This window comes from Felis catus, chromosome E1, assembly GCF_018350175.1.
Source record: "Felis catus isolate Fca126 chromosome E1, F.catus_Fca126_mat1.0, whole genome shotgun sequence".
NCBI lineage: Eukaryota > Metazoa > Chordata > Mammalia > Carnivora > Felidae > Felis > Felis catus.
This window is the reverse complement of record NC_058381.1, coordinates 3,058,812-3,077,942: the sequence shown is the minus strand read 5'-3', so window position 1 is coordinate 3,077,942 and position 19,131 is coordinate 3,058,812. Positions and strand designations below refer to the sequence as shown.

The following is a 19,131-nucleotide window of genomic DNA, read 5'->3' as shown; positions in this document are numbered from 1 at the left end:
ACAAAAATGAAAATCAGTAGAATGATAAACACAATTTCCCGGGAAAGGCAGGAAAATGGGGCAGAGAGGATTACACCAGGCACACAGGTTATTAGTAATAGGTTATTCATTCCGGTGCTCGGTGCACAGGCATTTATTATATTATAATAATTTATAACCAACAGATATGTCATATAATCCTGTGAATGTATCAGATGCTGTTTTTCAAAAGGTAATTAAAAATAGCTTAAGAGTGGGGAGCCTGGATGGCTCAGTCAGTTAGGCTTGATTAGACTCGTGATTTCAGCTCAGGTCATGGACTGGCGGTTCGTGGGATCGAGCCCCGAATCCGGCTCAGCACTGATAGCTTGGAGCCTGCTTGGGATTCTGTCTCTCTGCCCCTCTACCACTCATGCTCTCGCTCTCTCTCTCTCTCTCAAAATAAATACATAAACTTAAAAAATAGTTTAAGAAAGGAAATGCAATCCTAGTGACTATAGGCCTGCAGGGAAATCTATGTATAAAGTCACAATATATAAGGTAAACACTATTAGTTAGAGTTTCAACTTTCAGACTCAACAGATAGACAAAGCACGGAAGACTTAACTATGGCTACGAAGTAAACATAGCCGTTATCAGCCTCGATGTGGTCCAAGTAAAAACTCAGAAGAGGTAAACTGGAAGGGGGCGAGGAGAAGAGAGCTCAAGGGAAGAGTGGGGGACCTGACAGCAGGGTCTCCGCAGAAAGTTGGGGAGGGTGAGCACTGCACAAGAGCGCACAGCGGAAGGGGTGGGTGAGAACTGAGGTCCAGTCTGCATTCTGCTCAATGAGCGATGCCCCTCCAAGGGGGCTGCATTGAGCAGGAGGAAGAGGTACTTTGTTCTCTGTCTCCTAAAGGGGCTCCTCCCCCCAAGACAACCGCCCCAGCATCTGTTCAGAGGGGCTGCCTTTTGACCACAAGGTTCGAGGCACAAAGGTGCCTGGCAGAATCGCAGTCCTGGCCAACCAGCTGCTGATGTGTCAGCGAGAGCTCTCCGGTTGCGAGCACGAACCCAGACTGGCTGAGCTGGGCAAGAAGGAATGCCTCGGGGCAATACTGGGTGAACACAGACGCAGAGAGGAAGCTGAACATCCAGGCGAGTCTCGACGGGAGCCAGGGAACGTGGTCCCTCTGCTCACTGCTTCCGCTCAGGTGACCCCACTCACCCCCACCCTTGCCCGTTCCTGATCGGGATTCTGAATCTCAGAGTCTGACTGGCCTCGACTGGGGCACGTCTCCACCTCTGGAGGTGGGAAGGCGGATGCCCGGACCGACAGCCCACCAGAGCCACACGGACTTGGGGAGCGACAGCCCCCCAAAAGAAAGGAAGCCGAGCAGTCAAAAAAATAATGGTAAAATAATGGTACTGCTGGGCACCCCCAGTTTGCCAGCTGTTAGTTTGTTTGTTTTAATGCTTGTTTATTTTTGAGAGTGAGAATCCGAAGCAGGCTCCGAGATAATCAGCGCAGAGCCCAATGCGGGGCTCGAACATGAGATCATGACCTGAGCCAAAGTCAGACACTTAAGTGACTGAGCCACTCCGGCGCCCCCAGTTCTGTTTTGTTTTGTTTTGTTTTGTTTGGTTTGGTTTTTTTTTTTGGTTTTTTTTTTTTCAGTAGGCTCAGCACCCAACGTGGGGCTTGAACTCATGACCCCAAGCCAAGACCCAAGAGTTGCATTCTCTACCGACTGGGCCAGCCAGGCGCCCCTGCCAGTTTTTAAAATAGTTAAAACATACACTTACCGTGTGACCCGGCACGGCCAATCCTACATGTACACCCAAGTAGAATGATAGTTATCACACAAAACCCTGTACAAGAATATTTATGACGGCTTTATCTGTAATCACTTAAAACTAGAAACAAGCCAAACGTCCCTTCACTAGGGAATGGACAAAGTCTGATGTATCCGTGCACTGAAATATTAGTCCACAACGAAAAGTAGTGAAGTACATAGATGAAGCTCAAATACATTAAGTTTAGCAAAAGAAGCCAGACTTGAAAGGCTACATACTGTATGGTCCCATTTATATGACGTTATAGAAAAGGCAACATTCCAGGGGACAGAAAACAGATCCGGGGTTGCCAGAGGCTGGAATTGGGAAGGGGTTCACCACAAAGGGGCACAGGGAATCTGAGGAAGGAGGGGTGATGCAAGTCCTTTGTTTCTCAAGCTTGGTGGTAGTCACGTGACTATAGATGTTTGCCAAAAACCTCAGAACGTTACACTAAAAAGGGTAAATTTTCCTGTATGTAAATTGTGCCTTTAAAATATACCCTCATGGGGCACCTGGGTGGCTCAGTCCGTGAAGCCTTTGACTTCCGCTCAGGTCATGATCTCAGGGTTCCTGAGTTCAAGCCCTGCATCGGGCTCTGTGCTGACAGCTTAGAGCCTGGAACCTGCTCCCGATTCTGTGTCTCCCTGTCTCTCTGCCCCTCCCCTGCTCACACTCTGTCTCTGTCTCTGTCTCTCTCTCAAAAATAAGCATTAAAAAAATTTAATAATAAAATAAAACATTGTTGAATCAGTATATTGTACACCTGAAATTAATATAACACTGTATGTTAACTATAATGGAATCAAAATTGAAATAAATAAATAAAATTTAAAAATGGGAAATATATATATATATACATATATATATATATATATATACCTTAAAAATTATACCTAAAAAAGAGGGGGGGAGACCATATTTTACAAATAGCAAAAAAGTGACTTCTGTGTTCTCGGGAGGGAGGGTGGCATAATTCCCACCAAGATTTATGTTAGGGGCACCTGGCTGGCTCAGTCAGTGGAGCAGGCCACCCTTGATCTTGAGGTTGTGGGTTCGAGCCCCACCTTGGATGCAGAGATTACTTAAAAATCTTAAAAGAAAAACAAGATTGAAGAGTGGGGGCAGACATTCATGCCCAAGAACTCAATCGTGATGAAGGAAGAGCTGAAATGCCAAGCTTCTGCCAGGGCCCAGAACCACGGCGGGAGACGGAGAGACGCGACCGTGGGGAGGGCCCGGGGGCCCGGGGAGCACGTGCCCCGCACGTGCCCTCTGCCTGCTCCTCAACTCCTCAGGGGCTCCTCGGCGGGAGGGGGGGTGTGGGGAGCGCCACCCCCATCCTGTCTCGCGCGACAGGCGAGCACAGCGAACCCGGAGCCGGAGCACCAGCCGCAGGACGCGTCACGGACCCAAGGCGGGAAGCCCTCTTCGCGCCGCAGGTGCAGGTGCCGGCACGGAGGGGCGGAGCGTGGAGCAGAGAGGGGCGGGGCCCGGCGCGGAGGGGCGGGGCCAGGACTGGGGACGGGGCCAATCCCTGAGCGCAGAGCCCAGGGAGAACGCGGCCACGCCCCCGAGGGTGCCAGCCGTCCCGGCGCGGGCGCAGGGCGAGTTCTGCCCCTCTGCACCCCTCTACCCCTGGCCCGTGGCTCTCTGGGGCCGCTGGGTGGCGAGTCCGCAGTTCGGACTGGGCGTGCTGCGGAGCAAGGTCTGGGGTTCGCCAGGCAGGCGGAGGAGCGGATACCCTACTCCTGCACCGGATGGGGTGCCCGTCTGGTGAACTGGGCAACCCAGAGAGCAGGAACCAGCACTTATCCCTGTCCCTGAAGAGAGGAGGCGAGCCCAGCGAGCAAGGAAGGAGGGGAAAGAGACTAGCTTTCAGGGATGGACAGAGAGCCCGGCTGAAGGGCTCTGGAAAGGATCTCAGGTAGAAGTGGGGTGGGGGGCTCAGTGGGGCCAGGAGAGGGGAGAGAGCCAGTGAGCAGCATGTGAGGAGAAGGGGGCAGCTCCTCTCGTCCACCTGTTGCTTGTGGTCACGATTGCATCCCCCTCCGCCACGACGATGTTGACCCAGAGGCCACAGAAGGGCCAGCCCAAAGAGAGGCAGGTGCCCTGTCCTATCTTCATTGTCATCGATTCCCCAAACGTGGAGACCACGAACACGAGGAGCAAGGTTGGTGGTGGAGAAAGGACTTACTGACTCAGAGAGATTCCCGGGGGGGCCCAGCTCCCCCACCTGCACCTTTCCGGAGCCTCTGACGATATCTGTCTCCTAAATCCCCCCAGCATGACAGAATGCGAAGAAATGGGGGTAATGGCAGCCCCAGGACTCCCCACGTGGGTCGGCGAGCCTATAATCACCTGGGACATTCGTACCTGCTACCCACACCACCATGCCTGGAATGGCAACCCTGACAGCCCTGAGAGCCTCCTTCTCCCCTGGAGCCTCCTATCGCACCTACAAGGAAGTTGCAGGAGGCAACCAGAGAGAGAGACACGGAGTGTGCACGGGGGAGGGGCAGAGAGAGGGAGACACAGAATCCAAAGCAGGCTCCAGGCTCCGAGCTGTGAGCACAGAGCCCGACACGGGGCTGGAACCCATAAACTGTGAGATCATGACCTGAGCTGAAGTTGGACACTCAACCGCCTGAGCCCCCCAGGCGCCCCTCCCATCCATTTTCTCCAAGTTTACCGAGGTCCTCACTCCCCGCATCCACCAACCGCTCCCATTACGGCCAGGCGTCGTGGCCCTCCGCCCTCTCCCACAGGCCCGCAGAGGGCAGACCCCTCAGGACTGCACAGACACACTGGGGTCACCCCAGAATGGAAAGGGGCCCCTAAGGTAACAGAAGGGTAACAGCCCTCGTCCCTGTCTTTTTAGTCTCCTTTGGAACGTGTGGTTGCATTTTGTGTGTCTGCATGTCCCCAGAACAACACTTGTCTGCTCTCCATCTCCCCATTATCCCAGCATCAGAACTTCTGAACTGGTGAAGGGAGGCTTCCTTAGGGCAGGAATGGGGCGGGGGGCGGTGAGGAGCCTGGAGGGAATGTACACAGAGTACGTGTGTGGCTGTTTGCCTCTGCGTGTCTATCTCAGTATCTCAGAGGAAGAGGGGAGCGTAGTGGGGAGGGGCTCCCCCACCAGGAAACTTCAAGGAGCGTGCGCACCGGCCCCCTCCCATGACCACTAACCTCCTCTTCCTGGAACCTCAGTCCCCCTGTTGCAACCCCAGAATGCTCTTTGCCCAGATCTTGCCAGAGTTGCTTTCTTCTTGTCATTTGGACCTCAGCTCAAACATCACCTCCTCTAGGCTCTTCCCCAAAGCCACACACACACACACACACACACACACACAATCATTCTGAACTCCAGCCCCTTCCTGTATTCTCTTCACAGCACTCACTGCTCCCTTACTTATTAATTTGTTTACTTGGCATTTGTTCTCCCTCAACCCAGAATGTAGGCTCCTTGAGGAGCCTTAGTCTTTTTCATCTCTGTACCCCTGTGTCCTAGAACAGTGCCTGATGCATAGCAGGCGCTCCATAAATAGGTACTGTATTGAACTGAATTGAATTGAATTGAACAGAGATGCCTGGCTGGTCAGTAAAGGACATTTATTGCTGACTGACTGCCCTTTTTGCCTTTCTCCCTATGTCTTCATCCCCTGCTGGAGTCCCAGCCATACCTGGCCCTGCCCTGTCCTCTTCCCCAACCCGCAACAGCGCTCTGCTCCAGCTGTAGACCCTTCCCTGCCACTGCCTAGGTCCCCCGGGGAACTACGAGTGGGGGCCAACACCCTCAGGCCATGCTCCTGGTCTCCAAGCCCCAGGCCCAGCAGAACCGACCCCAGCTCTCAAAGAATCTCTTTCCAAGCAGCCCCACCCCCTTACAAATCCACGTTTGGGAAACTTTAAGCACACGCTCCCCTCCATACAGGTCCACCAACATTTACTGAGGGTTTCTCATTCACCGGGCACTGTGCAAACCCGGACGGCCAAATGCCAGTCCCTTTCTCCCTCCGAGTCTCCCAGAGTCCTTCCACCTCCTGTGGCTGGCATGGCGGTTGCTGTCCTGGGCCGGTTGCCACGCATGAGCAGAAGGGACAGAGTGATGGTCTAGTTCAGGGGAGGCCTGGTGCCAGGCCTGGGCACCCCCCACCCCACCCCCCACCCTCACCAGCAACTGTCTGCTCTGCCCTGGCCCCATCCCTCACGTCCTCGTGGCATCCTGCAGGGCCGTTTCTCCTCTGGAAGGAGATGCTCCGGAGGGGGTTACACTGGCTCTTTGTCCTCTCCCCACTGGTTGGCCCAGTGTTTCTGTGACAGGGCCAGGATGACGGCGGGAAAGGCCAGGAGGCTCGCCGGAGGGCCCGCGATCCACAGCTCCAGTCTCTTCACCCAAACCGAGAGCCGGTCTGAAGCCCGAAGCCGGGGCTGCGTGACTGGATACGGTTGGGTTGGAGGCCAAGTTTGGGGCAAGGAAGCTTCAGGGGGCTTCAGGCCGCAGCCACTGGCCATCTTCGTCCACTACCAGGCTGCCATGGACCCCTGGCCCAGCGCCCAGGCCTCTCACCCCCAACTCTGGCTTCTGGCTGCCAAGCCACACCCAGCACATCTCGTCTGGAGCTCAGACCTCCTGTCTTCTTGGAGAGAATAATAGGAAAAACAGGGGGTGAGGGAAGGCATGGGGCACTTGGTCACCTGGGGGCGGGGGGGGGGGGGGAGGCAAGACCGCACACACACACACCATGTTCAGCAGAATCACCTTCCCTGATACATCCAGAGACATGCACGGACGCGCACACACACATTCTCTGAGTCACACACTCTGGATTTTTCTAGAAGAGAGGAAGTGGCTTGAGAGGGCACAGGAGGCACCCCAGGAGTGGAATCCAAAGCTTCCCAGACTCAAAGGGCAGGACAGTCGTGGCTGGAGAACGAGGCAGGGTCACTACCGGTCTCTTGGGCCCAGACCGCCATCTTGCGTGGCCGGATGGCTCCCTGCTTATCGCCACTGGCTATTTTATTCTAAGACTTTATCTCCAGCGCAGCCCTTTTTAAAGCTTTATTGACCTAGCTTAGTCTTCCTGGGCTGTGAGCGTAGCAGGGATACTCATTGGCCAGGGGCTCAGCCAGCTCAGCACCCATTGGCTGCTCTGCACTAAGCCTCTTTCTCCATTGGCCGCTCACTCGAGCGTGTTCGTTGGCTGCGCTCTCCTGAAGCTCGGTCCCTATTGGTTGCCAATAGAGGTAGCGTTCCCACTGACAGCGAATCCAATGGATGGGTGGGCTTTGCCCTCCCCGTGCCAAGCGCCAGCTGTCCCAACCTGTGCACCACCGCCGCCGCCCTGCCTGCCTTAGGGTGGGGGAGCGCTGGGGGGGCCTGAAGAGGGCCCAACGGCCTCGAGGAGTCTCTGGTGCTGGCGCAGGTGCTTCCTCCTTTCGTGTTCCCCTGTGACTTCACACACCAGCTGGGCAGGGAAGGCCCCAGGAAAGCCTTTTAGCCAGCCTGGGAAAAGAGAGACAGGGGCCCAAGTGGAGCCAGGGCAGTGGACGGGACAGGAAGGAAAAGGAGGTCCGACGCGGTCTGATGCCTGAGGGTCACGGTGAATGTGGGGATGAGTGGAGAAGCCTGGAGCGGCAGTAGAAAGGCCATTTCATTAGAGGTGGAGACAGCAGCAGCAACAGAAGGTGTGTGTCATTCCTGTCCAGCCCTGCTCATCTCTCACCAGTGCTGCTCATCTCACGCAAGGGAGAGCTGGAGTTCCGGGACCCGCGCGGTCTGGTCCCCCTTACTTCCGTCATCTGTTTCTCTGGCCTTTTTTCACTCCGTCTACCACGCTGGCTGGCCTCCTTACGACTCTTCAAACACTCTGGCCACAGGGCCTTTGCCCCGACTCCTGCCTTGGTCTGGGACACTCTTTTCCCAGACACCATGCGCCCAACTAAGTTCTTCACCTCTGTCAAGTCACTGCTCACACGGTGCCTCCTTGTGGAGGGGCACCTCGACCTCCTATTTATTTTTAAATTTTTAAAATGTTCATTTATTTTTGAGAGAGACAGAGAGGCAGAGCACGAGCAGGGGAGGGGCAGAGACAGAGGGAGACATAGAATCCCAAGCAAGCTCCAGGCTCCGAGCTATCAGCACAGAGCCAGACCCGGGGCTTGAACTCATGAACTGTAAGATCGTGACCTGAGCCGAAGTCAGACACTTTACTGACTGAGGCACCCAGGCTCTCCTATTTTTACTTTTTTAAGCTTATTTATTTATTTTGAGAGAGAGAGAGAGAGAGAGAGAGCGCGCCAGCACCCCGTTGACCTATGTTAAATTCTAATCCGGGGGCACCTGGGTGTCTCAGTTGGTTAAGCGTCCAACTTTGGCTCAGGTCATGATCTCGCACATGGTTCATGAGTTCGAGCCCCGCATTGGGCTCTGTGTGGTCAGCTCAGAGTCTGGAGCCTGCTTCAGATTCTGTGTCTCCCTCTCTTTTTGCCCCTCCCCCACTCACTATTTTTCTTTCTCACTCTCTCTCTCAAAAATAAACATAATAAATAAACATTAAAAAAAATTGTAATCTTATCCAACCCTGGGACCACCTGACCCTGACTCTGTTCTACATGTGTTTTCCCACAACACTTATAACCCTCAGACACTGTATCATCTACTTTTTTTTTTTAAGTAATTCCTACAGGGGGCGCCTGGGTGGCTCAGTGGGTTAAGTGTCCAACTATTGACTTCAGCTGGAGTCATGATCTATCAGTTTGTGGGTTTGAGCCCCACATCAGGATTCTCTCTCTTTCTGCCCTTCCTTCTCCCCTTTTTCTCTAAATAAATCAATAAACTTTTTTTTTTAATTCACCGAATGAATAAATAAAAGAATCTCTCACCTTCAGGGCTCTTGTGCAGATGCCTGGGCAGAGCCCTGGACTCCAGACTTCGTGCTTCAGTCCTGGCCGGTGCAGAAGACTCTGAACACAGTTCCTGGGAACAGTCTGCTTGGGGGTGGGTGACACACAGTGGGATCAAGGCCCTTTGTAGCTTTTCCCCCATCCTCCCCTCTTAGCCTCACTTTTCCTTCCCTCGTCTCCCAGAGGACACTCACCACAGTCCTCATAGACGGTGTCCGGGGAGCAGGGAAGGGGGCCGGGGGTAGGAAAGGCTCCCAGCCAGCGCTGCATGTCTGATCTGGTGGGGACATAGGGAGGGGTCACGTTTGAACCAGGAGGTCCTTCTGAGGGACAAAGGCGGTGGAGGAGAGAGACTGAGGAAGAGGGTGGCGGGGCCCTGAGAATCCAAGTGAGGGTCCCAGGGTGTTTTCTGAAGGCGACACGACTCACAGGGAGGAGGCTTGGAGTAGCCGGTGGGTGGGGCGGCCCTGGTGGTTGCTGAGAAGGGAGAGGCGGAACGTAGGGGGTCCAGATGGGTCCGGAACCTGCTGGGCCTGGACGAGGGAGCGGTGGGCATAGTCCAGAACCTGCAGCCGCTGCCCACTGCCCAGGGAAGAGGCAGTTCAGAGGGAGAATGGGGGATCCGGCTGGACCCCCAGCTCCCCGCCTCCCTACCCCAGCCTGGGCTCCCTCCCTCCCTGGGACCCACCTCTTGGGCTGAGTGATGAGCAGCAGGTCGCTGAAGAGTAGCAGGCAGAGGGGGGTGAAGCGGGGGCGCGAGGTAAAGAGCACACCCCCCCTCCGGCACCCTAACTCGGTCAGCTCCCCTTGCAACTCCAGGCGCCTGGACCAGGACACCAGGGGCAGGGCCTGTGGGGGAGCAGGGGGAGGTTCTGGCTTGTTGCCGCACTGTGGGGTGGGGGGGGTGGGGGGGGTGGGGGGGCCTGGGCAGGGGCTCACCTTGACTTTGTGAAAGCGCAGCCTCTGGGTGAGCCGGATCAGCTCCTCTGTCTGCTTCATGCGCCCCACCTCTGCACTGCAGCGCTCAATGATCTGGGGTTGGGGGAGCCGTGTCACCCACCCCTCCTTCCTTCCGCCCCAACCACCTGGTCGCCTGCCTCCCGATCCCCTATCCCCGCCCCCCCCCCCCCACAGCATCCCTCCTGCCCACCTTGCTGACGGCACCCAGGGCTTTCTGGGCATTCTCCTGGCGGCTGGACCCCTCCTCTGTCTGGCGCAGGATATTCTGGGGACAAGGAGGTAAGAGGGACTGGGCGCCCCGCTCTGCCGCCCTGGGATTCAGAGGGGCTGCTGTTCAGAGGACCCTACGTAGCTTGACAAACTGTTCTGGGTTCACCGGGCTGGGGAACCAACCTCAGGGAGGCAGACAGACCTCACCACTCCCCATCTGCATTACCCTGAGCCCGTCATGTTACCTCTCTGGGCCTCAGTCTCCCCATCTGTCAAATGGGGACAACAATACCCACCCAGCAGACCAGAAGCACTGCTGTAACGATTCAACGAGGTAAATCTACCAAAAGTACTCCTTGGCCCGCAGTAAACACAAAAGAAGACAGCTACTATTTTCATCGTTAGCTCTTAGCGCAAACAATGCAGCCAAGGGGTTAAGAGCGCCTGGGCGTCCATTTTGCTGCTCTCAGTTATTCTCTGTATGACCCGGGGCAAGTTATGTAACCTCGTGGTGCCTCAGTTTCCTCATCCATAAAGTGGGGTCAGTAACACTTCCCACCTACAGGGGCCGGTAATGTGAAATAGGTAGACAACACTTAAAACCATGCCTAGGACAGAGCGCTCCACAGCCGTCTAGCTATTACGATTAGTATTATGATTATGGCACTGTCTACACCGGGGATATAGAAAGCTGAATACGATAGGAAGAGGCTGATACCCTAGATGGGGCCTCTCACCGGGTCACCCACAGCAGGTGACCTGGTTTAGGGAGAAGTTTCTGCTTTGCAACAGAAGAGTGTTTCTGTGTCTCAACCTAACCCCCATCCCCGGTATCGCTCCGCCAAGGCGCCTTTTTAGACATGTTTTCCCCGCAGCGTCCTGCCCGCGTGGAATGTTAACGCCACAGATACGCTGCGCGTCTACCGATGTGCCCCCGCAAACATCGGATCAGCTAAGGTTGTTTTCACCCCCAAAGAGCTCATCCTCGCTGGGAGTGCTATCACCCCCACTGGGGAGGCACGAGGCGGGAGTCCTCAAAGGCCACTCCTCACGTTCCCCCCAGACCCCGGGACAGGAGGGGACCTGCCCAAGATCACTGGGCCAGCTAGTGGCCGAGCTAAGTGGCGAACCCGCGCGTCCAGCCAGGGGCTCCTTCGCGGCACCCAGACTGCTCCCAGGGACCGTTGGTCGGCTCCAGCCAGGCTGGGTGGGTCCTGAGTTGAGAAGCCGGGCAGGAGGGCCCCCCCCCCGCGGGGGGGGGGGGAGGGGGAGAGTGCTCCCGCGAGGGCTGCCCCCCCCCCCCCGGGGGGCACAGGTACCTGCAGCAGCATGCGGAGCCTGGTGATTCGCTGAAAGGGCAGCAGCAGGAAGGACGGCAGCGGCAGCCGCTCGCACTTGGGGAGGCTTTGCAGGCGCCGCAGCTCGGCCGAGAAGCGCACATTCGTGTCCCTGCGAAAGCGGTCCCCGCAGATGGCAGCGTCCACCTGGAGGCCCCGCCCCCGTCCCTGCTCCCCTCCCGTCCTCCCCCTCCCCCGCCACGTGCACTCACATAAGGCGGCTGTAGGTCTCCTCCTGGTATTGCTGGTTCCGCACGTAATCCACGTACACCGAGAAGGGGCCCACGGCGTGGTCGTGCACCACGTCACACAGGTCGCTGATGTGGGGGGAAGAGCGCACACGGGACAGCAGCGTCCCTAGAAACCTGAGGGAGTCAGGGGAACACGCAATGGAGGTGGGGCACACAGCCAGGTCTCCCAGGAGTCCCAGCGAAGAGCTGGGCGCTATCTGGGCCCCTGGAAGGGAGGACCTGGGACAAGCAGAAAGCTAAGGGAGTGCTCAGCGGCCAGAGGCCCCGCTTGCTGTTCCGACAGGACCCCACTGACCGCTCGCTGACTCCCTGGACTCGTTGCACGTTGGAGAAGAGGGTGTGGTGGTCCCGGGGGGTGAGCGTGTCCCGGAGAGCCTGGCTCAGCACGAAGGTGTCCGTTAGCAGCCGCAGGGAGCGCAGGTAGGAGGCCTCGGAGGTCACCACCTCGAACAGGCTCTGAGGAGGAAGGGCAGGGCAGTGGGCGGAAAGCCCGGCTCCCCGCCAGTCCCTGACCCAGGTTCCACCCTCCTCCCCCCACCCCGCGCCAGCCCTGCCGGACCCCAGGCGTGCCCACCTCCTGCATGCGCCTCTCCTGGGGGCTGAGGGTGTCCAGGAGGCCGCTGGCCCGCACAGCCGGCAGCTCCTGCCACAGCGTGTTGCGAGGTCCAGGGGGCCGTGCGAAGGTGGGAGCTTCGCCGGGGTTTGTTGGAGAGGGACACCCGTCCTCGCCAACCCCCCAGAGCTCCTCTGACAGCACAGCCGCTCGATAGTTCTGGTACAGGGGCTCTGGAGTACAGACCCAGCACATCAGGGAAGCCCAGCGCCCCAGAACCCTTCCCCACTGCTTGATGGGGGGAGGGGGACAGAGGGGACCCCAGGTCCAGAGGCCCTCACCGTCCTGCAGGGGCAGCTCCCAGTTCTGTTCCTTCAGCAATTCCAGCCCCTCCTTGTCCCTGCGGAGAGAAACGGAGGGACTGCCCCAGAGCCACCACGATCACACCCCCCCCCAGGGGGCGCTATTCACATGCTGGTGTAAGGGAGTGCGCAATCCGCACACAGGTAGTGTGCAGGGACCCCGATGGAACCACACACACAAAATTATTTATGCGGGGCGCCTGGGTGGCCCAGTCGGGGGACCGTCTGACTTTGGCTCAGGTCCCGATCTCCCGGTTTGTGGGTTCAAGCCCCGCATCGGGCTCTGCGCTGACAGCTCAGGGCCTGCTTGGGATCCTCTCTCTCTGCCCCTCCCCTGCTCTCTCTCTCTCTCTCTCTCTCTCGAAAAATAAACAAACATTTTGTAAAAATTATTTATGTGCCTGTTGTATACGAGGCCCTGTACTGGGCAGGCCCCATCCATTCCTGCTATCTCAACTACTGGGTACCACACACTTCCAAGCCTCTCTCTCTAGAGCTCTCCAGATCGCTCAGGTGCGGATGGTTGTCTGGCGTTTCCTATTTGTGTCTCAGTGAAATTCAGCACGATCAAACCCAGAATCGCACCTCCCTGCTCTGCCGCATTCAACCAAGTTAAACACCTAGGAGAATTCCTACCAGCAAGGGCTGAATAAGTGAGTGGGAACTCACTAGCTCTGATAGGGGTGGTGAATCTAAAATGATTAATAGGGGTGCCTGGGTGGCTCAGCCGGTTAAGCATCTGACTCTTGATTTCAGCTCAGGTCATGATTTCATGGTTCGTGGGTTTGAGCCCCGTATCGGGCTCTGTGCTGACAGCGCGGAGCCTGCTTGGGATTCTCTATCTCCTTCTCTTTCTCTGCCTCTCTCTCTCTCTCTCAAAATAAAATAAATGAACATTAAGACAATCAACAAACCCACATAACACAGGAGAGGCGTCCCTGGTGCTAAACAGATTTATAGACCATTGCAATAGAGGCTCAAGGTCCCGGAAGTAAACCAGAGCAATTGCTGTGGGCGGGGCTCTTTACCAATATCGCACTCAACAACTCTGTGAAGTAGCTGGTGTCTTATCCCCACCCACAGATGAGGACCCTGAGACCAGAAAGGTTAAGTGACTTGTCTGAGGCCACACAGCTGGTAAGGGACAGAACCGCTTGTCTCCAGAGCCCTAGACGTCCTTCCCCCACATGTGCGAAGGTGAGATTTCGCTGGGCCTGAAGCTTAGCCTGCGCTGGGGTAGGGGTAAGGGTGCGGGTATTTGGTACCTGCCCTCCATAGATGCTGGAGGAGTGTCCTGACGAGCTTCATCAGGATTGTCCCCTGGAGAGAGAGCCCAGAGTCAAGAGAACAAATCTCCAGGATCCCCAGCCCCGGACTCCTGACTCCAGCCCCCACCCCACCCCCACCCACCAGCGGGAGACGCTCACTATAAAAACTACAACTCCAGTCAGCCCCAGAGCAGCAGCTGGTGGAGAACAAAGAGTCCAGGGCGGGTTGTGGGTGGTAGTTTTTTGGCTTTTACAAAGATCCACCTCCAGCCCTTCCCTTCCCCGCCCAGAGACCCGCTCACCCGGGCTCTGTACCTGTCGGGATTCCGTCTTCCAAGGGCAAATGGAGATCTGGCTGCGGGGGGTCCCCAGAAGCGGTGATGTCTGGCCTGACCCACGCTGGTTTGGGGGCTTTCAGGGGTGGCAAGAGTTTGCGTTCGGCAGTGGAGCGGTAGGACGTAAGGACCACTGGGGGGAGACTGAGGCTTGGAGGGCTGGGGCGGGAGCGGGAGGTCCTCAGTGGGGAGGCCCGGCAGAAAGCCCTGGGGCCATCCTCATAGCCCCCCACAGGTACCCATCGGAGCTCCAGGCCAGGCCGGCCTATGTGGCAGACACAGGGGCAACAGGGAGGGCAGGCCAGGACAGCATCTGGGGGAGACAGGGGTGCCCTAAGGAGAAGGCCCTTGGGGCCTGGCCCCACTTTGCCTGGGCCTCCTCCCTCCCCCTAACCTACCAAGCAGTGGGACAAGGTGGTCCAGCCCCAGGCATCTTTATCTTCCCCACCCTGACTCTCCTCAAACCCCCCCAAAAAACATGGAAATCAGGTTTTTCCCAACATGAAATCCATTTTTAAAAATGTAGCCCCTGGGGGTGCCTGAGTGACTCAGTCAGTTAAGAGTCTGACCGACTTCAGCTCACGTCATGATCTTGCAGTTTGTGAGTTCAAGCCCCGTGTCAGGCTCTGTGCTGACAGCTTGGAGCCTGGAGCCTGCTTCCGATTCTGTGTGTCCCTCCCTCTCTCTCTGTCCCACCCCCACCCGCCCTGGGCTCTGTCTCTCTGTCTCTCAAAAATAAATATATCTTGGGGCGCCTGGGTGGCGCAGTCGGTTAAGTGTCCGACTTCAGCCAGGTCACGATCTCGCGGTCCGTGAGTTCGAGCCCCGCGTCGGGCTCTGGGCTGATGGCTCAGAGCCTGGAGCCCGTTTCCGATTCTGTGTCTCCCTCTCTCTCTGCTCCTCCCCCGTTCATGCTCTGTCTCTCTCTGTCCCAAAAATAAAATAAACGTTGAAAAAAATTAAAAAAAAAATAAATATATCTGGGGGCGCCTGGGTGGCGCAGTCGGTTAAGCGTCCGACTTCAACCAGGTTACGATCTCGCAGTACGTGAGTTCGAGCCCCGCATCAGGCTCTGGGCTGATGGCTCAGAGCCTGGAGCCTGTTTCCGATTCTGTGTCTCCCTCTCTCTCTGCCCCTCCCCCGTTCATGCTCTGTCTCTCTCTGTCCCAAAAATAAATAAACGTTGAAAAAAATAAAATAAAATAAAATAAATAAATGTATCTTTAAAAAATGTGAAAAAAAAAAATATATATATATATAGCCCCTGAAAGGACCCAGTCTTAAAGCACTAAAAACAAAGAAGCCCACACAGGGCTCCACGATGCACTTACCCGGAGCACCATTCTCCTGTGACCCGCTCCCAGCAAGGTTGCCCTGTGGAACCTCTCTCTCACCATTCACATCCACTGCCCCATGGGCACCCGGCTCCAGGGCATCCCCAGCCTGGACCTTGCCTTCAGCCCCCCATTCAAACCTGCCAGCCAATCTCCGCACAGTGCCTGGGGCCGAGGCAGAGCCACCCTGGGCCAGGACCTCAGCCCTGGGGAGCAGGGGCGGAGTGTGGGGTGACCCGGAGGGCTTGGGTGGGGGAACTGGAGACCGGGGAGCGGGCTCTGGGGTGACGGAGCGCCTGGACACCGGACTGGGGGTGCTGGAAGGCGAGTCTGGGGAAGTCTGGGAGTCGAGGCTGGCTTTAGAAGCCGAGGGGGGCAGAAGGGCAGGGGGCTTGAGGGCCGAGGCTGGGGGCTCCCAGGGGATGGGGGTGCACATCGGGGTTGGCGCATCATTGGAGGTGAGGGGAGCTTCTCGTGGAGAAGAGCCGTTGTGGTGGGGCCCTGGGGACTGGGCAGCCCTGGGGCGAGAAGGAGGACGGGGGCGGATGATCCGAGGGGGCTTCTGGGTAGGGGGTGTTGCTGCAGGAAGAGACTGGGCTGACATCTTCCTCTGGGCTCTTCAAAGGAGTGGGATACTCTTCTGGAGTCATCCCCTGAGGAAGAGGGAGGAAGAGACCCTTAATGCCCACCCCACCCCACCACGCCCTTCCCCCCGCCATGGGTAGACGGAGGCCTCCCAGCAGAAACTGTTTGCAAGCAAATGGGGACATGATTTCGGGGGGGGGGGCGCGGGAGGGGGAAAGGCTAGTGCCCTCCCTCTGCTTTCTCATCTCCACTGTCTTCCTCTCTTCACCTCTCACCCCTCCCAGCCTCCCAGCCTCCATTTCTCTCTGTCTTTTGGCTTCTGCTGCCACAGTCGGGCCACAGGGGGCAGTGAGGCCGGCGCGGGGGCGGCCAGCTGGAGACCCAGGTTGCGGGCCCCGGTACATCGCGCTTCTCCTATGGCCAGACGTGTCCGGCTGCAGAGCTGTGCGTGCGTGCGTGCGTGCGCCAGCGCGCGAGAGGTGTTGAGAACGCACGCTCCGTGCGGCCAGGCGGGGGGCGAGCGCAGGCCGCGGCGCGGTGCAGGCGGAGAGGCGGGGTGCGAGCGGACGCGTGTGCGCAGGCGCGCCGCCCCGGCCCGGGGAAGCGAGGGATGCATCACTATTTCCCTGCTCCAGCGGGCCCTCCGCCCCCCATTTCCCAGTTCCTCTCTCCGGACTCTCCCTTTCCGGATTATTTTTAGTCTCCTTTTCCTGCCCTCAAGATTCCTGGAGCCTCTGACCCCAAGAGACCAGGGGGCCCCGGGCACGGTCTCTCCTGCCCCGTCCTCATCCCTGCCCGCCCCCGCCCCGCATCTGGTCAGAGAGGCCCCAGTGGGAGCCTGGGTCCTGCCAGGATGCCTGGTGGGTGGTCGGGAGACCGGACTGAAGGTGAGGACCAGTGGGGCCGGGACGCCGAAACCTGGGCTTCACCTCCTCCTGCGGGCAGGCGGCTGCAATCCTGAGAAGGCGGCAGGGTCAGGGCGGTGGCCCCAAACTCCGCACAGGAGGCGGCCGGAGAGTCAGACCCCTCCAGGCCCCGGATTAGGTTCTGGAGAAAGGATGCCGGGTGGGGGCTGGGGGGCCGGAGACTGTGAATCTTGCAGCTCAATGGCCTCTGTGTTCTGGCAGGAAGCTCCTTAGGTGACCCAGGCAGTGGCCTCACCAGCTGGCGGGCTCCTCCCCAGCCTTGCCCCCCTTCAGGGATCCCTCCCCCCCCCACTCCCCGCCAAAGGTACCTGCGTTTACTTCCTTTCCCGCCCCCCCACTCAGGCCTCTCTCACAGGGACCCAGGTACCAGGCCCGACGCACTCACCCTTCAGTCCTCTCCACTCTGTCACCTCCCAGGGCTGAGTGAGTAGGGGCAGGAAACAGGAATCGGATCCTCCTCCCAACCGGACACCCCCCCTCCCCAAACCACACCGCACTCCACATGCGCACACTAGGGTTCTGGAAGATGTGATGGACCCAGGATCCCAAGGGTCCCGGAAAAAGGCTGAAACGCCGGCGTGGGAGAGCGGGCTGTTCTGTATGCACAGGGTCTGGTTGTGGCTGCGTGGCTGCGTGGACTGGGGGCTGACGGGGCCCTGGGGTGAGGACGAAGGATGGGCTGGCAATGGCACGGGGCCGGGCCGGTGGGAGGGCACCGGGCACGGGCGTCTGGACACCTCTGTATCAGCTGAGGGATGGTGTGTGTGTCCCTCCAGGACGTGTCTATCTCTCCCACACCACACACGAGAGCCTGTCCCTTAAGCTTCTAACCTGTCCCTCTGGGTGTGAGCCAGTCTTTATGCCACACCACGGGACCCCCACCCAGGCTTCCCGCTCCCTGTAGTGCCCCCCTCCCTGAACTTACCTTTATCTTTCTGGAAGCTGTTTCTATTTTCAGCCTGTCCTGCCTACCCCTTGGAGCGAGGAGTGTGGGGCCAGGTCTCCGAATGCCTGTTCCTGTGTTTCTGGGGCGGGAACTGAGGGCCCAGATTGAGATCTCCACAGAGGAAGCCAGTTCCTTGGCCCCACCCGGCCATTGTGTCAGGCGTGTGTGCATGTGTGCATGGGGGGCGGGGGGAGGGAGGCAGGGGGAGAGGGCCTCCAGTGGGAAGGAGGTCGGAGACCTGAGACCCCGGTCTCCTCCAGGTGGGTGTGACATTTGCTGGGACCCCTGCCTGTTCACCCTTCTCTGCCCACTCTCTCTGGGTCCCAGCCCCTGACTCTCCCTTTCCCACTGGGAGGCTTTGATGTGGACTGGCCTGTGCAGTCAGCACCCCCTGAGGCTGGGTGGGCGAGGGACCCTCTCCCCTCTAATTTGCTCTGTGCTTGAGGGGCTGGGGGTGTGCCCTAAAAACAGGGTGGAGCGAACCCCCGCCTAGCCTGGATTCAGGCTGGTGGGAGGAAGATACAAGGGCGGTTATGAAATCCGGGGGCCTCTGCCCACGCCCAGTGCCGCTCTTTCTAGATCTTCGCGCCCACACCCAAACAAGATACTGGAAAGAAAAGCCGGAAAACTGGTATAAAAGTGTTTGACCCCTTTTCTCCTCCATGTGAAAGGCAAAATTCTCGCAACGACCTACCAGGCGCTACCCGACCTACCCTCCGCCCATCCCTGTCCGGGCCTGCAGCCTGGAAACCTGCCTCCGGAGACATCCCCATGGGTGAGTCCCTCCCTTCTTCAAGTCACTGCTCAGAGACCACCGTCTCACGAGGCCTGCCCCGCCACTCTGAAACTGCCAGCCGCCGCCTCCTGCCCCATCCTGGTGGCAGGATCTTTATGTTCTGCTCACTGATGTATCTATCCCCAAGTTCTGGAACAGGGTCAGGCATATAATAATAGGTGCTTAGGGGCGCCTGGGTGGCTCAGTCGGTTGGGCGGCCGACTTCACCTCAGGTCATGATCTTGCGGTCTGTGAGTTCAAGCCCCGCGTCGGACTCCTTGCTGACTGCTTGGAGCCTGGAGCCTGCTTCAAATTCTGTGTCTCCTTCTCTTTCTGCCCCTTCCCCATTCTCGCTCTGTCTCTCTCTGTCTTTCAAAAATGAATAAATGTTAAAAAAAAAAATTAAAAAAAATAATAGGTGCTTAATGTTTTGGGAATTGACACAAATTAAATTGAATCCTCCCCATAGGTCTACTAGTCTCTGACTCTCCTTCCCTACAGACCGTTTCCACGATTCTGTTGATCCCACCTGTTTCCCAACACACACACACATACACACATACACACACACACCAGGACCAGGAAT

The 19,131-nt window shown here is 57.6% G+C and overlaps 1 protein-coding gene across 9 annotated transcripts; it reads right to left on the bottom strand.

Moving 5' to 3' along the window:
- Positions 1-5,726: 5,726 nt before the first annotated feature.
- Positions 5,727-17,881, bottom strand: ARHGEF15 (Rho guanine nucleotide exchange factor 15). Of its 9 annotated transcripts, none has more exons than XM_045044576.1 (18): positions 17,750-17,867; positions 17,210-17,243; positions 16,828-17,032; positions 15,311-15,966; positions 13,960-14,292; positions 13,642-13,696; positions 12,356-12,414; positions 12,036-12,247; positions 11,757-11,917; positions 11,423-11,575; positions 11,193-11,322; positions 9,854-9,928; positions 9,643-9,735; positions 9,392-9,552; positions 9,133-9,285; positions 8,898-8,980; positions 8,683-8,790; positions 5,727-7,303 (listed from the first exon to the last, which is right to left on the bottom strand). In XM_045044576.1, exons 4-18 carry the CDS (start codon positions 15,915-15,917, stop codon positions 7,152-7,154), a joined length of 2,535 nt encoding a protein of 844 aa, XP_044900511.1. In that variant the 5' UTR covers positions 15,918-15,966; positions 16,828-17,032; positions 17,210-17,243; positions 17,750-17,867; the 3' UTR covers positions 5,727-7,151. The 9 variants fall into 9 exon arrangements, with proteins under 9 accessions (XP_044900511.1, XP_044900512.1, XP_044900516.1 ...); XM_045044577.1 differs by having other exon boundaries at positions 16,828-16,945; positions 17,750-17,866; XM_045044581.1 differs by having other exon boundaries at positions 16,828-16,855; positions 17,750-17,864.
- Positions 17,882-19,131: the final 1,250 nt, after the last annotated feature.

Coding starts and splice junctions, on each gene's coding strand:
- ARHGEF15 (XM_045044575.1), bottom strand. CDS start 15,917: ATGTCAGCCCAGTCTCTTCCTGCAGCAACACCCCCTACCCAGAAGCCC. Junction 14,293..15,310: donor ACAGGAGAATGGTGCTCCGG/GTAAGTGCATCG, acceptor TGTCTCCCCCAG/ATGCTGTCCTGGCCTGCCCT. Junction 8,981..9,132: donor CTACTCCAAGCCTCCTCCCT/GTGAGTCGTGTC, acceptor TGTCCCCACCAG/ATCAGACATGCAGCGCTGGC.